We start from the raw sequence: 17,469 nt of genomic DNA, 5'->3' as shown, positions 1-17,469 counted from the left end.
CAAGTGTTTACTACACCGCTCTGTACACAGGAGGTGCTCAGTAAATGCCATTAACTGATGGCTAGCGGAAGGCACCTGTGGCCTCGGGGCCCCGGGCTGGCCCAGAAGGGAGGCACCCGGCGGCTCGTGGCAGTCCGGTTCTCCTGCCCGGGAGGTCTGCCCGGCGGGCTGGCAAAGTGGGATGAAGCCCTGGTTCCCGCTGGGTGGGTGAGGCTGGGGTCCTTAGAGAAGCAGCGTGGCTCAGCGGAAAGAGCCCGGGCTTTGGAGGCAGGGGTCATGGGTTCAAATCCCGGCTCCGCCAATTGTCAGCTGTGTGACTTCGGGCAAGTCACTTCACTTCTCTGAGCCTCATCTGTAAAATGGGGATTAAGACTGTGAGCCCCCCGTGGGACAACCTGATCACCTTGTAACCTCCCCAGTGCTTAGAACAGTGCTTTGCACATAGTAAGCACTTAATAAGTGCCATCATTATTATTATTATTGAGCTCGCTGAAACGGCGGACGAGGTTCAGGCCCGAGGGGCCGGGGCCGGGAACCTGCACAGAGGCGTTGGTGCTCGTGCCCTCCTCCCCGCCCGCCGGGGCCCTCCCTGCCGTCTGCAGTTTTATTTATTTAATGTCTGTCTCCCCCTCTAGACTGCAGCTCGTTTTCAGCAGGGAATGTGTCTGTTAGATTGTTATTTGGCCTCTCCCAAGCACTTAGTACAGTGCTCTGCACACAATAAGCACTCAGTAAATATCACTGACTAACTGAGAAGCGAGCTGGTGGGAAGAGGTGGCCCATCACGAAGCTTAAACGGGCGTCAGACGGCCGGGTCCCACTGCCAGCCCAAATGAGCACAGCTCGTGCCCCTCTTCAAGCCCCAGTGGGCGGTTTGTTTTGTTGTCTGTCTCCCCCTTCCAGACTGTGAGCCCGCTGTTGGGTAGGGACCGTCTCTCTAGGTTGCCAACTTGTACTTCCCAAGCGCTTAGTACAGTGCTCTGCACACAGTAAGCACTCAATAAATACGATTGAATGAATGAATGAATGGTTGTCCCAGTAGTCGAGAACTCCCCAGGGTGTTGCACAAGGTGGCCGGGCCTGCGGGCATACTGACGGCTGGCTGGCTGGGGAAGTGTGGCCCCCACAGTGGCAGAGTCAGGGTTGGCCTCTGCCCAGCCCCGAGCCTCCTCCCAAAAATGCCACGGGCGGCTTAGGGGCTTCCAGCTTCCCACCGTGCCCATCAGGAGAGCCACGTGGGCACGCTCTTCGCCCCCTTCCCCGGTGCCCACTTACAGAGCAGGGCTGGCCTGGCTCGGAGCGGGATGGGGGGGCCTCTTTGTCAAACTGAAATCAAGGGCTTCTGGTCGCCGAGGGGCCCTTCCACTCACCTCCAACTCTGACCCTCTCCACCCCCCCAGGTCAGACGCCCACCCGCCGATCGCTATGGCCAAGCTGGGCACCACACCGCTGGGGGTGGAGAAGCCCGCGGGAGAGGGCGGGGGAGGAGCTGGGGGAGGTGGCACCCCCAACCCCCGGCCCCCCGACCCCCTCGGGGAGCTTTCGGATGGAATGCAAGGGCGGCTCTCGCCTCCTCAAAGTCCCTTTTGTCTGAGTCTGCCGGTCCGGTCCGGCTGTCAGGGGCGGGGGGAGCAGGCGCTGGACAGCGGGGCATTGTGCCGGCCGCGGTTTGGACCGTACCCCTAGCTGTGCCCACAAGGCCCCGGGTCTTTGCAGACAGCTGAGATTTGGTGTGGTGAGGGGGAATCAGAGGGATTGGGGCAGGGGGCGGACGATGACTAGGGCTTCCACGTTCGGACTCCGGCTGCCGCTGACCACCCGCCACGGCTGCTTGGGCGGTGCCACACCTCCCCGAGTTTCCCCGGGCACAGGAGCTGGAGCAGCAAGCAGGGTGGGCTGGGCCCTGGGGGCAGAGGGCGTCCCAGGCGACATTTCCTCAAAACCCCACCATGGGCCGGGCATCGGGGTGACTCTGGGATGAACAATCAATCAATCGATGGTATTTACTGAGGGCCTACTGCTGCCGAGGACTGCACTAAACGCTTGGGAGGGGACGATATCCGAGCCCAGTCCCTGTCCCGCGTGGGGCTCGGGGTTCGGATCCTCGGAGCCCCTCGTGAGACTACGTCGGCCAAGGTGACTCCGGGGTGCACGACGTCTCTCGGAGGTGCCCAGGGCATCAGGCCCACCCTCCTGAGGGTCCCCCAGCCCGCGGGCAAGGAATACAGCGCCGGGGCCGGGCGGAGGGGGCCTTCCGGGCTGACTGACCCATCACCCCAGAGTCTCCCAACCCCGAACTTGGCCCAGCAACTGGTCACTGGGCGGCGCCCGGCAGGGAGAAGGCAGAAGAGGCCGCCTCCACAGCCACCGCGTCTCCCGGCCGTCCGGAGATAACAGAGCGGCCGGTCCAGGGAGCCAGGAGTTCGGAAGATGCCACCTTATAAGGAAGTCTGCTCGGCCTGCGTGGGCTGGCGGCGCCCAAAGCCCAGAGACGGGGCAGCCCCTTGGAGTCGGGCTCCCGGGGGGCGGCGGGGGCGGCCAGGCTCCAAGTTCCCGGGAGGGATCTCTCTGAGGGCCTGGGGGGGGCCGGTAACCCCGGGGAAGAACGGGGCCAGGAGAGGTGCCCACTTTCCTGGCGGGTGACTGGGGGGACAGGCTGGGTGCATGAAGATGTGGAGAGGGATTCTTAAGAAAGGAAAGATGGGGGTGGGCTGGGGTGGTCCCCATTCTCCAGACCCCCCATTTCCTTGCTGCTCCCCAGAGCAGGACCTGGCAGCAGCCCACTGTAGAGCAGAGCCACAGAGGCAGGCAGGCCAGAGGAGGGCCCGGGCCCCCGTGGGCCAGGTAGCCGAGGGCCGGGAGGAGCCGATTCCCCTCCCGGAGGCGAGGAAGCAGGGCCCAAGCAGCAGCCAAGGAAGCGGCCCACCCAGGGAAGGTCCGTCCAAGGGAAGGAGATGTTATAAACTCCTCGAGGTCAGGGACGGTGCACCCCGAAGACGGCGCTCCAACTCCGACCCACCACACCGCACCACACAAGTACCACTGCCCCCACTCCCTCCTCCCGACACGGTGCCGGTCTGTATTGATCGTCGCCCCTGGCATTTACGTTTTTACCTCCTCTTTCCTCCTCCCCAGTTTACACTTAGACCGGAGTCCCTTGGGGGCCAAGGCCTCTCTCCCCTCCGGGTACCACCTTTCCAGAGCCCGGTAGAGCGCTGCACAAAGTCGACTCGTGACAGATGCCCATCACCGTTGCTCCGAAGCCAGGAGCTCGACCTGTCCCAATGCTGATGCTGGCGATGGGGCAGTTTGGGCCAAGGGGTGTTTTGAGGTGGCAGGGGGTGGTGGAAGGGGATGGGACAGAGATGAACTGGAGGAGGGTGAGGGGAGAAGACGAGAACCTGGGGAGTGGTCTCGAGCGGTTCCTCTCCAACTCCCCCACCCCAGGAGTGGTTATTGGCCCTTGAGGGTGGGGCGGTGGGGCCACATCCCAGCAGACCGAGCCGGGCTGACCACCCTGCCAGAGCCACCGCAGGAAGGTGAAATCCACCCGGAACGTAACCCGGGCCGTGACTGACGAGAGCCGCTGAGAGAGAGGAAGCTGTGCCCCTGACTCCCTGTGCTTGCTGGGAATCCCCTGCCTCCGGGCTTCTCCTACTCAGGGACACAAGGTCGCCCGCGGTCCCACATGACCAGTGCTGGCCTCAAGGGCTGGAAGGGGCAGGACGGGCAGTCACAGGAAGCCTCGGAGGCAAGGCGGCAAGGGACGCGGGGCACAGCAGAGTCCGAGGCCCTGGAGACTAGAAGAGACGCTGCGGGACCTGGGTGAGGAAGGGGAACAGCCAGCTAGCCTTCTGGACCCCCCGTTACAAATTGGGGGAGCAGCCGGCGGGTCCCCCACCCTGCCGCTGAGGGAGTGGGGAGAGTTCCTCTCGACGCTCTGAGCCTGCCTCCCGCCTAGCTTCCACTCCCGCAGCTCAGGCCCGGGGCCCGCAAGGCATCCAAGAGCTGCCCGGACCCGGTTCGAACGGCAGCCCAAGGCAGGACACGCCCGTGGCCGGATCGATAACGACGATAATAGACAATCAGCAAACGGTGCCTTCCGTTCAACTCTTACTCTGGGCCCGGCAGCGTGCCGAGTGTCAGGCCACAGAATAGGGGAATGACCCGACAAGACACAGCCCCTCATCCCACCCAGGGAGATGAGGAGACAGGGATCTTCTCCCCATTTGACAGCAGGCCCGGAGAGGCGAAGCGCCCAGGTCGGGGTCGCCCGGCGGGCCGGGCCCAGCCCCCAAGTCCCCTGACCATCAGCCTCGTGCCGGCGGCCCCCCACAGCCAGCCCTGCCTCTGTCCGCTCCGCCCCGCCTCCCTCCGCAGCCCCCGCAACTCACCCTCGTGACGCCTGGGCAGCGCCTCGGGCTCCACGGGCGCCTGGGGCTTGGGTTCGGGCTGAGATGGCACGGTAGGGCCGGGGTCCGAGTTCTCCGCCGTCCGTCCGGGCGGGGCGGGGCCCTCCGGCGGCGGGGGTGACGGCTTCAGGGCCGGGGCCGGGGCCTCGGCCCTCCTGGCGGCCCCGTCGGCAGCCTCGGGCTTGCGCGACAGGGCCAGGGGCTCGGGGATCTTGGAGGCCGGGGCGTCCACCCTGCGCGGGCCCGGCGGCTCCGCAGCCTTGACGAGGGTGATCTCCGTCCTGCGGGGAGGCGGCTCCGGCGTCCGGTGTCCCGGCGCCTCGGCGCGCTTGAGGCCGAAGCGGGACAGGCCAGCGCCGCCGGCGCCCTCCACCTGCTTGGAGGAGATGTCGATGGAGATCTCTGTCCGCCGGGACACGGGCTCGGCGGCCTTGGGCCCGGGGGGCTCCACCCGCCTCAGCGCAGCCTTGGGGGACCTCTGATGGGGGACGTCCACATGGCGGCCGAGGGGCTCGGCGGGGGGCTTGGCGCCCGGGTCCTGGAACTTGTGCGTGGAGCTGGCGACGGCCGTGCGCAGCAGGGGGGGCTGGGGCCGCCGCGGCAGGCTGGACGAGTTGGGGGCCTCGACCTCCTCGACCTCAAAGGACCTCTTCAGGGCTGGAACACAGGACAGCAGAGGGGGGAGGGCAGGTCAGCGCGGGGACCGGACCCTTTCCCCGACTTTCCCCTCTCCGCCCCCCCACTGTCCCTGAGGTGACCCGACGCAGGCCGCACAACACCCGACTCTCCCCTCTCCACGCCTCTCTCCTCCCACGACGGACCACTCGGCAGCCCTAGCTCTCTCCACCCTACTCCCTCCCTGCGGTGACTTACCAATGACCCTTCAACACCCCTCTCGGTCTCTGACTCTTCCCACCCTAACGTGGTCCCTCCGACACCCTTGGCTCTCCCCTCACCGGACCCAACACGGGCCAGCCGACACCCCCGCCTCTCTCCTCTCCGACCCCGACTTTCTCCCCCGTGACCCAGCAGGGACCATCCCACAACCCCGACTCTCCCATCTCCATCCCTGACTCTCTCCCCCAGTGACCCGACGAGGACCATCCCACACTTCTGACTCTCCCCTTCACATCTCCGACATTCTCTCAATGCCCCAGCAGGACCACATCACACCCCCACAGAGACGCTAACTTCGCTACGGGCGGTATCCCACCCCTTCCGTCGGCCACCTGCCGCTTGGCACCCGAGCCCACCTCCGTGACTATCGCTGAGGCCCCGGGGGGCTGGAGGGGAGAACCGACGATGCTCCCTTGTAACCTCCCTATCCCCTGCCTGGAACTCTCCCCAACCCCCATTTACATTTTTGAAGCCTCCAAAAAAGCCACCTCTGCCAGGAGGCCTTCCCTGACTAATCCTCACCTCCACAGTCACGCCATCCCAGTGTCATTACCGCATTTACTAAGCACTAAGCACCTACTGCACGCTTAGTGCTAGGGTAGACACGAGGCTAGCCCTGTCCCACATGAGGGGGCTCACAATCTGTCTTCTCCCCATTTTCCAGGTGAGGAAACAGAAGGCCAGGGAGGTGGAGTGACTTACCCAAGGACATACAGAAGGCCATTGGGAGAGCCGGGATTAGAACCCAGGTCTTCCAACTCCCAGTCCTAGGGCCTCCCTTGAGCAATCGTAAGCCACCTTCTTTGTTCATGTGCATAATCTGCCTATTTATTACATTGCGCTCTATTTATTTATTCCGTTTATTTATTCCTTTGGGGCTTCCTTTTGTTTCCACCAGTTCGTGTGTGTTCTCTCCCTCTCTCCCCTACTTCTTATGTTTACTGTCCAGACACAACCCAGGCCTTCCTGTCTCCTGCCCTGAACTGTCCACTCTTCAAGGTCAGGAGCGGAGTCTCCTGCTTTTATTGTACGGGGGACACAGAGTGCGGCACGCTGTTCGAGACACCTGGGAGCACACAAAGCAGAAGACGTGCGTGCTCCCAAGCGCCTGGTACGGGGCTTGGCGCCCAGTGGGTTCTCAAAAACGGGAGAGGAGTCTAAGCCTCTGGGTTTCCTCCTCTTCAGCCCTCAGTGGATACACCCACAGCTGGAGGCCCCTAACAGGATTGGAACATTTAATCACCACCTGGTGAAACACTTAGTAGAGGCCGTGCTAAGTGCTGGACTTGAATCTAGGTTATCCCGTGGGACACAGTTCCTGCCCCACGAGGAGCTCCCAGCCCGACTGGAAGGATTGCCTGCTCTCTCCCCACGCCCTTCCCGTCCTCGGCCTTCCCCTGAGCCTATCTCCCTGTTTGTCGAAAGTCTTCCCTGGGCCAGGGCGCTCAGAGGAGCCGGGTGGCGGCGAGGGGGGAGGGTTGGTGGGGGGAGTGGAGGGACGGAGGAAGAGAGAAGGCTTTCAGGAAGCCAAGCAGTCCAAAAGAGAAAACGAGAGGACTTAAAAATAGCTGGAGCTGAAGAAAGCCAAGCGAAGGGAAGTCAGCAAACGGCGCGTGCCCCTCTCGGTCCCGGCTCCCGGCTTCCTTCGGGGAAGCCAGCGCTCGATAAAGTTCAATCCAAAGCAAGGCCACCGGGAAGGCCTGAATACGGGCACGGGGGTGGGGGCAGGGGATTTGCTCCAAGCCAGCCCAGGATCTCGGGCCTCGGGCGGAAGGCCCCGGCTCAGGTCCCGATTCTCGGACAGCCCGGGACTTCAGGAGGAGGCCCCGCTCCGGTCCGGTTCTTGGCCAGCCCGGGACCTCGAGGGAAGGCCCCGACTCTAGCCTCGGTCTCGTCTGCAACTCCCTATTTTGTAGGACGGCACGGGACCAGCGGGACAAGGCGGTGTCAAGAAAGCATCCCTTTGCCCGCAACCCCAACCCCGTTCCCGCCGCTCAGCTTAGGCCTGACCTCTGCCCAGGGGTCCAGAGCACATGCCAGGAGGTGAGCCTGGAGCTGACCCCGTGACAGGAGAGCAGCAAGGTCAGGCTGACAGGTACCCTTGCCCAGAGACCGTCTCTCTCCTCTCCTTCCCTCTGCCCCTCTTCCCTCCCTCCATCCATCCTCTGATTGCTCCTCCCAGAGTGCTGGGCTCAGCCCCACACATATCTGAAATCCTGCTTCCTCTTTGCATCCGACGGACACGTCACTGCAGGTCACCGAGTGCTGGGAATTAGAGGGGTGAGACCGGGCCCTGAGGTTCAGTCACTGGCATCACCGGCCCAGGGCAAAGGCAAGAACCATCTGGGAACCAGGCTCCCCTCCGGCCCAGCCTGGATTCGCTGGGACCAGTGGATTTCAGTTTCGTTATTTACGAGGTGACAGCGACCTCGGACCACATGACTCGCCCAGGGGGTTGGAGGGGGCCACGGGGTGAGGGGAGAAAGATATTCGATCACGGGATATTTGCAAGCGCCGGGAGGCTTCTGCTCGCTACCTTATGGGAGAGTGAGATGCTGGGCTGTCAGTGAGTCAGGCATGAGAGAGCAGGGCCTCTGTGACTGTTTTCCAGAAGAACCCTGGGAAACCCCGTGGGGGTGTCTCCTGGTCACCTGGGAAACAACTGAAGCTGCGACCTTGGCCCTCTCCTTTCTTGGTCACAGATGGAACCCCAAATGTGATGTCCGGTGCAGAAGAAGAAGCCACAAGCCCCCAGCTGGACTCCAAGACTCCTGCCTAGCCATGGAAAGGCGAGGAGACGCGTATTCAACGTCTGCCTGGAAACCCTTCGGATAGCCTTGCGGTTAAGAACAAATTTACCAGCCCGCCCACCACCCTAACTTCACCTACCTGCCGATTCGCCCGGTCAGTGACTGACTACCAATCTGTCGGGCGATGGGGTTTCCTCTTTGGAGATTAGCTGGAGGGTGGGTGGGGTGGTCTTGCCTGGTCATTTTCACCAATTTTCTAAGATGTTGGATGGACCCTGACCTCTTGGTCCCCCCCTCCGGAGGATGACTGCAATACGTTGCCGGGGAGATTGCCGGGGTCAGGGAGAAGCCCACACCACAAACTCAGACCCTCCCTACCTCAATCAATCAGTCATACTAATTGAGCACTTACTGTGTGCAGAGCACTGTACTAAGCACTTGGGAGAGTACGATATAACAGAGTTGGTAGGGCCCCATCTGCTCACAGTGAGCTCACAGTCTAGAGAGGGAGACAGATGTTAATATAAGTAAATTACAGGTATAACAAATAAATTACATATATGTTCACACATCCCCTGAAGGGGACCACCTTCCTACAGGCTCCGCAAATGAACTCTCCCCTCCACCCCCCCAGGCAGCCACCCCACCCCGGCCTCCAAGGTAACCTTACTGGACGCTGCTCTCTCGCCAGCGCCTGTCAGCACGTGGGCCTGCGGAAGCAGCCCCCCAGGGAGTCGGGATCGGGGCATCAGCCGCCGCTGGGCACACGGGCCCCATGAAGATATCGTTGTGTTGCACTCTCCCGAGCACTCAGCACAGTGCCCTGCACATGATAATCGCTCAATAAATACGACGGACTGATGGATTTGGGAACCGTCACCCGGAGACCATCGCTCCCTGAAACGCCTGCTTCCCCAGACCCCGGAGACCAAAACGCAGCGCCTGACCTGAGGCCACTTCTTGGCAAGGCCCGGGGAAGCCTGACAAGCGCAGCCCCTTCCCCGAAGCCCGTAACGACGACGGTATCGAGTGCTTACTACGTGCCAAGCCCTGTGCTAAGCGCCAGGGGTAGGTGCAAAATCATCAGATCAGACCCACTCTCTGTCCCAGAAGAGACTCCCAGCCCTAGCCAGGTGGGACAGCAGGTCTCAGTCTCATTTCCCAGGCGAGGAAACCACCTTCCTGGGAGGCTGAATATCCAGGTGTCCTGGCTCTTGGCCCCGGGCTCTTTCCACTAGGCCTCGCTGACACATTATTAAACACCACCCTTCCTTGTTCCAACTTCAAGCCGATCCCCGGCATTTCGGTCTTAGCCTCTGAACCGAAAAGCGCTCAGCTCTTCCCCAAGTTCCTTCACTTTGGGGCTGAGATGACTGCTGGCCTCGTAGTCTAATCAATATGATACCCTCAGCTGCTTTTTTTTTTTTTAAATAAGGGTCTGAATTCTAGGAGAAGCAGCATGGCTCAATGGAAAGAGCGCGGGCTTTGGAGTCAGAGGTCATGGGTTCAAATCCCGGCTCTGCCAATTGTCAGCTGTGTGACTTTGGGCAAGTCACTTCACTTCTCCGGGCCTCAGTTACCTCATCTGTAAAATGGGGATTAAGACTGTGAGCCTCCCGTGGGACAAGCTGATCACTTTGTAACCTCCCCAGCGCTTAGAACAGTGCTTTGCACATAGTAAGCGCTTAATAAATGCCATCAAAAAAAAAAATTATCCCACGGTCAGTTCCACCTCCCAGAGCGGAGGCAGTAGACAGGAGGGGAGACCGTGAAGAAAACAACCGCCCCCCTGCCCCGTCCTGTCCCCTCCAAAAGTGAAGAGTCAAATACCAGGGGCTCCCAGTTCCAACGGAGGCCCCACCATCAATTAGCCAGAAGCCATTGGGAGCAGGCGGCTGGGGCGTTGGGGCCCCGGGGGGCCCTGCAGATGGATTTGGCCTGAATTACAGAGGGGGTGATCCCGGGTGGCCAGGGTTCGGCCCTAAGTCGGAGTCCGAGTCCGAAAGGCGGGCCGGGCTTATGGCTCCTTCCAGGTTCCCGCTCCGTGCCCCACCCCTCTCCGCCACCCAGACCCCAAGGATGGGCACGGGGGCTGGGGCGCCCGGGTGGGGCTCTTGCCCGCCCTGCACATCTCCAGACAGACAAAGATGCAGCCCTAGTCTGATCAAACCCGCTAGGCGGCAAGCATCTCAAGGGCAGGGATGGAGTCTACTGACTGTACTGAACTCACCCAAGCGCTTACCCCGGTGCTCTGCATCCAGGAGACTGGAAGCTCCGTAAGGACTGGGATCATCATCATTATCATCATCATCAATCGTATTTATTGAGTGCTTACTGTGTGCAGAGCACTGTACTAAGCGCTTGGGAAGTACAAATTGGCAACATATAGAGACAGTTCCTACCCAACAGTGGGCTCACAGTCTAAAAGGGGGAGACAGAGAACAAAACCAAACATACTAACAAAATAAAATAAATAGAATAGATATGTACAAGTAAAATAAATAGAGTAATAAATATGTACAAACATATATACATATATACAGGTGCTGTGGGGAAGGGAAGGAGGTAAGATGGGGGGATGGAGAGGGGGACGAGGGGGAGAGGAAGGAAGGGGCTCAGTCTGGGAAGGCCTCTTGGAGGAGGTGAGCTCTCAGTAGGGCCTTGAAGGGAGGAAGAGAGCGAGCTTGGTGGATGGGCAGAGGGAGGGCATTCCAGGTACGGGGGTCGATGGCGGGACAGGTGAGAACGAGGTACGGTGACTGGGATCTTGTCTACTAACGCTCTTGGAATCTGCCAAGCACCTAGTACAGCGCTCGGCACCAAGTAGGCATTCAGTCAATATGACCGATCAACGTAACCCCAGACCCAGCCGTGTTGGGGCAACCTCACAGGCCTGCCACCCCTGGGCCCCGGGACTAAGTCCCCAAGAATCACCTCTGACAAGTTATGCCAACGGCCCTTCCAAGTGGCCAGACACTACTAAGCACTGGGCAGGTACAAGATCATCAGGTTGGAAACGGTCTTTGTCCCACATAGGGCTCCCACTCTTAATCCCCATTTTAGCGATGAAGGAACCGAGGCCCAGAGAAGTGACTTGCCCTAGGTCACACAGCGGACAGGTGGCCAAACCGGGATTGGAACTTGGGTCCTTCTGGCTCCCAGGCCCGGGCTCCATCCACTAGGCCGCATTGCTCCTCTTCCCATTGGAGGAATCGTCGGGAAGAATCCTTCTCGGTAGCCCGTGAGGAACAGGCACCGTGTTAGACTGAACTATTTTGAGCTGACGGTCATCATCGTCTACCGTTACTATTATAAACCCATTTTCCGTGGTATTTCCCGGTGGGCGCTCATTCTTTCTCTGGGTCTCCCCCAGCTCCCCACTTCAGCTTCTTCTGAGGGTCTCCTCCGCCGCCCAGAGGAGTTCCTTTCTCGGCCAGATAAGCCCTGACCCGGGCCTGGGCCCTTCCCAGCTGAAGCCCTGCCGATCATCACTGACCCTGGCAGAGGAGCCCGCCCAGGGGCCAGACTCCCACCTCCCCTGGCGCTGCCGGGTTCCACCCCAGCCCGGACAGCCGGCAGAGTGGCTCAGTGGAGAAGGGCACGGGCTTTGGAGTCAGAGGTCATGGGTTCGAATCCCGGCTCCGCCACATGTCTGCTGTGTGACCTTGGGCAAGTCACTTAACTTCTCTGAGCCTCAGTTACCTCATCTGTAAAATGGGGATTAAGACTGTGAGCCCCATGTGGGACAACTTGATCACCTTGTATCCACCCCAGCGCTTAGAACAGTGCTCTGCACATAGTAAGCGCTTAACAAATGCCATTATTATTATTATTATTATTGTTATTATTATTATTATTATTATTATCACCACCCCCGACCGTCCCCGGGACCCCTCCCCACTCTGCCATGCTGGGCCCCTTTCCAGAGGGGCTGGAGGGAGAGGCTTCCTCAAAACACCTCCGTCATTCGAGAAGTAGCTTGGCATAGTGGATAGAGCCCGGGCCTGGGAGTTGGAGGGTTGTAGGTTCTAATTAATGCTCTGCTACTTGCCTGCTGTGTGACCTTGGGCAAGTCACTTCATTTCTCTGGGCCTCAATTACCTCATCTGGAAAATGGGGATTGAGACTGGGAGCCCCACATGAGATAGGGACTGTGTCCAGCCTGATTTGCTCACATCTACCCCAGCATTCGTACAGCGCCTGATACACAGTAAGTGCTTAATAATAATATTTCAGCGAACGGGCAAAGGGGAGACACCAACAAGGTGCGGGGAGAAATCAGGCCACTAGCAAGGAAGACTCGAGTCAGGGTCCGGATGGAGGCCGCGGGACCCCGGGGGATGAGGCTGGAGCCCAGAGGCCGCAAACCTGGGTTCCAGTCCCGCCTCTGCCACCGGACCACTGTGGGACTTCGGGCAGGTCACTTGGCCTCTCTGGCCTCAGTTTCCTCATCGGTGAAATGAGGATAAGCTACCCATCCTTGTTCCTTCAGACGTCGAGCCCCAGGTCGGGCTGGGACCGGATCCCATCCGATTGTCCTGTACGCGCCCCGGTGCTCGGCCCACGGAGCTGGTACTGAACTGATGCCGAAAAAATGGAAAACTGATCCCCGAGGTTCCTGCTGTCCGATCGCTGGGAGCCGCTCGTGGCTGGAGGCTGGGGAGAAGGCGGACCGGAGCGTGAACGTTCTGGGGCTAACAGATGCGGGGGCCCCTCCCTCCCCCAACTCCCCCCTGCATCCAGGTGCTCGCTCACTTTCAACTCTGCAGCCTCGACAGCTCCAGAGAGTCCAGTTGGGGAATCGTAAATCACCGTCGGGCGGAGAGTCAAGGCTCAGCGTGCTCAGCTAAATCCCGACCCTCCCAGTTCCGCAGCCACACCGCCATCTCGGCACTGTTTGGGTACGACGCGGGCCGGGTCTGATCGGATGCGTTTCCCCTCCGTGGACCCCTGGCTAGACCCCACGTCTAGCTAGACCCCCTGCCTGACCTGGAGTCCCTGCCCAGGGCCTCGGGGGTGACCTCGGGCGGCCGTTTCCACATGCTGGGTAGTTCTGCGCTTGTACCTACTTTGGCACTCGCAAGGCCCATAGCAAGGGCTGAAGAACTACCGCAATTATTATAATTAGAGGGACTCACCCTTGCTCCGCTGTCAGACCCCAGAGGAAGGGGAAAGCACTAAACTGGGCAGGGAGGGTTGGCTGCTTTGTCTACTCACTGGTTTGCAAGCCGCTTGATTGTGTCTACTACCACCACCCAACTCCCCCAAACATGGAATACAGTGCTCAATAAACACCACTGACTGACTGATGGTGAACCTCCAAAGTCTCCCAGGCACTTAGTACAGTGCTCAACAAACACCACTGATTTGACTGATGACAAACAGGTTCCCACACCTTTCTAATCAGTCGGTAGTAGTGATTGAGTATCTGCTGCACGCACAGCACTGGACTAAACACTTGGGAAAGAATAACAGAGTCAGTAGACGTGATCCCTGCCCCCAAGGAGCTTGCATCCTACTTACAGGGTGAAGGGCACTAGACTAAGCCCTTGAGAGAGTCCAGTAGAGTTGGCAGACACAATCCCTGCCCTCATGGAACTGCCAGTATTACGTGGGTGATATTAGACACTGAAACAATTTCTAGATAGGGGAAGACGTATATTTGACTTAGCCATTCAGAAATAGGGTTTCTCTCTCCAATAATGAAACTATCAAGTTTAGCGCCCCTCCTACCCTCCGACAATGGCCAGGTCAGAGGGGGCCATCTCCCAGGCTGCCTGGTCAGAGGACTTGGGTTCTAATCCCCCTCTGCCACCTGTCTGCTGCATGACCTTGGGCAAATCACTTCACTTCTCAGTTACCTCATCTGGAAAATGGGGATTAAGACTGGGAGCCCCCTGTGGAACTTCACTTCTCAGTTACCTCATCTGGAAAATGGGGATTAAGACTGGGAGCCCCCTGTGGAACAGGGACTGTGAGCTTGAATCTATCCCAGTGCTTTGCATATAGTGGGTGCTTAACAAATACCATTTTATAAAAAAAAGGCAGGCACCTATTTGCAAGTCACTTTTCCACAAACACGAGCAGAGCTCAAATGTTAACGCTGGCTAGCTGGAGGACTCCAGGGTGTCCTGTCTCGGGTGTGGGCCCAAGGACCGGGGGCACCCCATCTTCCAAAGGAAAACATGCCAACCTCCCACTGGCTCCCTCACTCCACGCGGTGGGAGTTCCCTTCGGACGCTCTTGCGTCCGAGGCGTGGGCCGGCAAAGTTTTTCCCAGTGAGCTGAGGGAGCCACGTGCAGTCCTTGGGGGAGGAGAGCTACCCGCTGACCTGATGGGCCAGGTGGCCAGCCGGGAACCGAAATGCGCTTCCAACCTCCTGGGCCCGAGGAGGCAGGCGGAGGGCCAATCTTGGAATCCAGCTCCGGGGAGGGTGGGAATCCAGCCCGGTTTTCCCCTGTGCTTTCGGCAAGCCAATTAACAGGGCCTGGGTCAGCGGCCCCTTAATGGGTGCCCCAGGCCAGCAACATCTGTTGGAGTGAACCCCGGGAGGGGAGGGGTAGGGCGGCCAAGGAGGCGGGGAGGGCAGAGAGAGCACAAAGGGCGGCCTGGGTACACGTGTCCCAGGCACACGCGGCAGCTCCCTGGTCCAGGGCCCAGGTGGTGGTGACCCCCACCCGGCTTCCAGCTGGTCCGCCTCGCCCTGGTCCGCGGTTTTCCATGCCCGCCCACCCGCCCCCCAACCGCCTGGTCGGGCAGCTAGGAAGCGATTGCGGATTTGGGCAGGGCGCGGGAGCAGCAGCAGTTCTGGAATGAGAACGGGGTGGTTTTGTTTTGATTTTTTATGGTATTTGTTAAGCGCTTCCTATGTGCCAGGCATTGTACTCAGTGCTGAGGTAGATAAAAGTTTATCAGCTGGACACAGTCCCTGTTCTACATGGGGCTCACAGCCTTAATCCCCATTTTACAGAGGAGGTCACTGAGGGCCTGAGAAGCGAAGTGATTTGCCCACGGTCACACAGAGGACAAGTGGTCCAGGACCGGGGGGAGAGAGTATTGGGGGGGGAGGACATGCCCTCCTGGCTCTTGGGCCCTGAGGCCTCCCACCCCCACATTACATTCATTATTATTCATTCATTAAATCATTTATTGAGCGCTTACTGTGTGCAGAGCACTGTACTATGCACTTGGGAAGTACAAGTTGGAGACATATACATTAGGGTGGGCGGCACCAACACGTAACAGTACAGGCGGGGGGGGGGTCCATTCGTGTCCTCGCTTGGGTCATGTGGTCCCCGGGGCTCAGACCCCCGTGTCCAAGGTGTCCAGCCACGGGCCAGCGGGCGGCTCTTCTCCCTCTTGTCCTTGATCACCTGGGACGGGACTCTACTAGTGGCCCTGGGGGCTCCTCAGCCAGCCCCACAAGCCCAGGGAGTTGGGGCCCAGAGCCAGGCTTCTTGGGCCACGAGCTCCTCTGAGGGGCTGGGGAATCAGAGCCAGGGTATCAGGAGACGGTGACACCACATGCAGGACGGGTGAAGGGGGACCGTTCCCATTGTGCTCACCCAGTTCCAGCCCAGGGGGTGACCACGAGAGTGGAGAATGCCAGCCGCGATCCCTACTTTACAGGTGCACAGATGATAGGCTCAGAGAGGATGGGGTCACCCGGCAGGGGAATCGGGGCCTGAAATCCAGGGTCCAGGGGGATCCCTCTATAATTTTCATTCACCTCTTTATTTACCCTGCGGGGAGGGGCCGGAGGAACAAGGTGGGCTGGCTGGCAAGGCTGGCACTCCCCCTGAGGCAGGTGTGACTGCCACAGCCAAGTCTCCCCCCTCGCCCGGGGCCAATAGAAGAGGAGCTGCAACGGGGACCCAGGAACTGGACCACAAAAGATGGAGGGGCCCGGCCATCACCACAGGCCAGTCCGTCCCCCACTCGGACTGTGCCTGTGCCTGCTGCCTTGGCCTTGCCCAGCGTCCACGGGTCCATCTTCTCATCTGGTCAGAGGAATGGGAGCCCCGGGTCACGGCACGGGCAAAAACCCCGGGACGGATTGCCGCACCTCCCCTCCTTCTCTTGGTTTGGGAATCTTCTGGAAGCACGTCCCGCCTGCCCGCTGGGCTCTCAATCTCCAAGGCTTCCCAGCTGGGCTGGGGAGGTGGGCTCCGACAGGGGCGGGGAGAGGCATAGGACCAGGGGAGATTCGGACAGAGGGAGTGACAGGGTGCTCGAGGGATGCAATGTCAAGGAGAGTGTGCCAATGGTGCCCCTCGCCCCGACACACAAACACACACACACACTCTCTCTCTTTCTCTCTGTCCCTCCCTCCCTCCCGAGAAAGTGAGCAAGAGGACAATTGATGTGTTTGGGGTAGGGAGGGCACAAAGAGAGGGGGCTTGCGTGCCAGGGGGCTCCAGTCCACCCTAGCTCCTGCGGGGCTCCGTTCAAGCCTCCAGGCTGTGGGGCTGCGGGTTCGGGTGGGGGCCGGGATCCTCCGGAGAGGCTGGGAGCGGGTGCCGAGGACCTCCCTTGCCCGGCTGGGATCCGACTCCACCGTCTCTTGGGGACGGAGGGCAAGGGGAGGGCATCTCGCTGCTGCCACCGCCAAACTCTCCCAAGCACCCTTCCGTGCTCTGCCCGCAGGAGGGGCCGAGGAAGCTCCGCAGACCGACGGACCACTCGCCCCCAACCCAAGCCAACCCCCGCGCCCCCAAGCTCCTCATTTCGAAAATCTGACCGCACTGAACGTCAGAAAGACGGTGCCGATCTGGCCGTTCCCCCCGCCCGCTGCTTCAAGAGCCAGTCTCACCTCTTGTAAAGCCAGGCTTTATTGCCCAAGAAATTAGCTGTTGGTGGTAATTGGTGGGCGTTCACTAGGTGCTGGAAGAAAGAGGTTGGGCACAGTCCCTGTTCAACCTGGGCCTTCCAGTCTAATTGTGGCGCTGGGCTCTCTGGGGGGCATTTCTCAACGTCGACGGTTGGCAAGGAAACTGGGGAAGCCTCTGAGGACAGGGCACTCTCCGAAGCACTGGAAGTAAGAGATACGGTGCCAACCCCCCCAGGGCTCACAGTCTAATCAGAGATGGTAAGGTATAAAGTGACAGATACACCGTAGTTCTTATCCAAGGGAAGCAGCGTGGCCTAGAGGAAAGAGCTCGGGTCTGGGAGGGAGAGGACCAGGGTTCTCCCCACAACTTTGCCACTACCCTGCTCTGTGGCCTTGGGCAAGTTACTTCACTTCTTCGGGCCTCAGTTTCCTCATCTGTAAAACAGGAATTCAAGACCTGTTCTTCCTCCTACTTGGACCACATGAGTCAGGGAGTCTGGTCTGACCCAATAATCTTGTAATTTGCCCCAGAGCTCGGTAGAGTGCTTGGCACATAGTAAGCAGTAATACGAGAACAAT

General features: G+C 59.9%; 1 protein-coding gene across 4 annotated transcripts in view; it reads right to left on the bottom strand.

Moving 5' to 3' along the window:
• Positions 1-17,469, bottom strand: part of SEPTIN9 (septin 9) — a 128,639-nt gene that overhangs the window by 71,102 nt on the left and 40,068 nt on the right. For all 4 annotated transcript variants that reach the window (XM_038741979.1, XM_038741976.1, XM_038741978.1 and 1 more), the window contains one exon: positions 4,395-5,069. In XM_038741979.1, the coding sequence (XP_038597907.1) occupies positions 4,395-5,069 (675 nt within the window). The remainder of the gene's footprint in view (positions 1-4,394; positions 5,070-17,469) is intronic.

The sequence above is a fragment of the Tachyglossus aculeatus genome, unplaced genomic scaffold (assembly GCF_015852505.1).
Source record: "Tachyglossus aculeatus isolate mTacAcu1 unplaced genomic scaffold, mTacAcu1.pri SUPER_34, whole genome shotgun sequence".
NCBI lineage: Eukaryota > Metazoa > Chordata > Mammalia > Monotremata > Tachyglossidae > Tachyglossus > Tachyglossus aculeatus.
The sequence above is the reverse complement of the archived record's forward strand: the minus strand, read 5'-3'. Positions and strand labels throughout refer to the sequence as shown.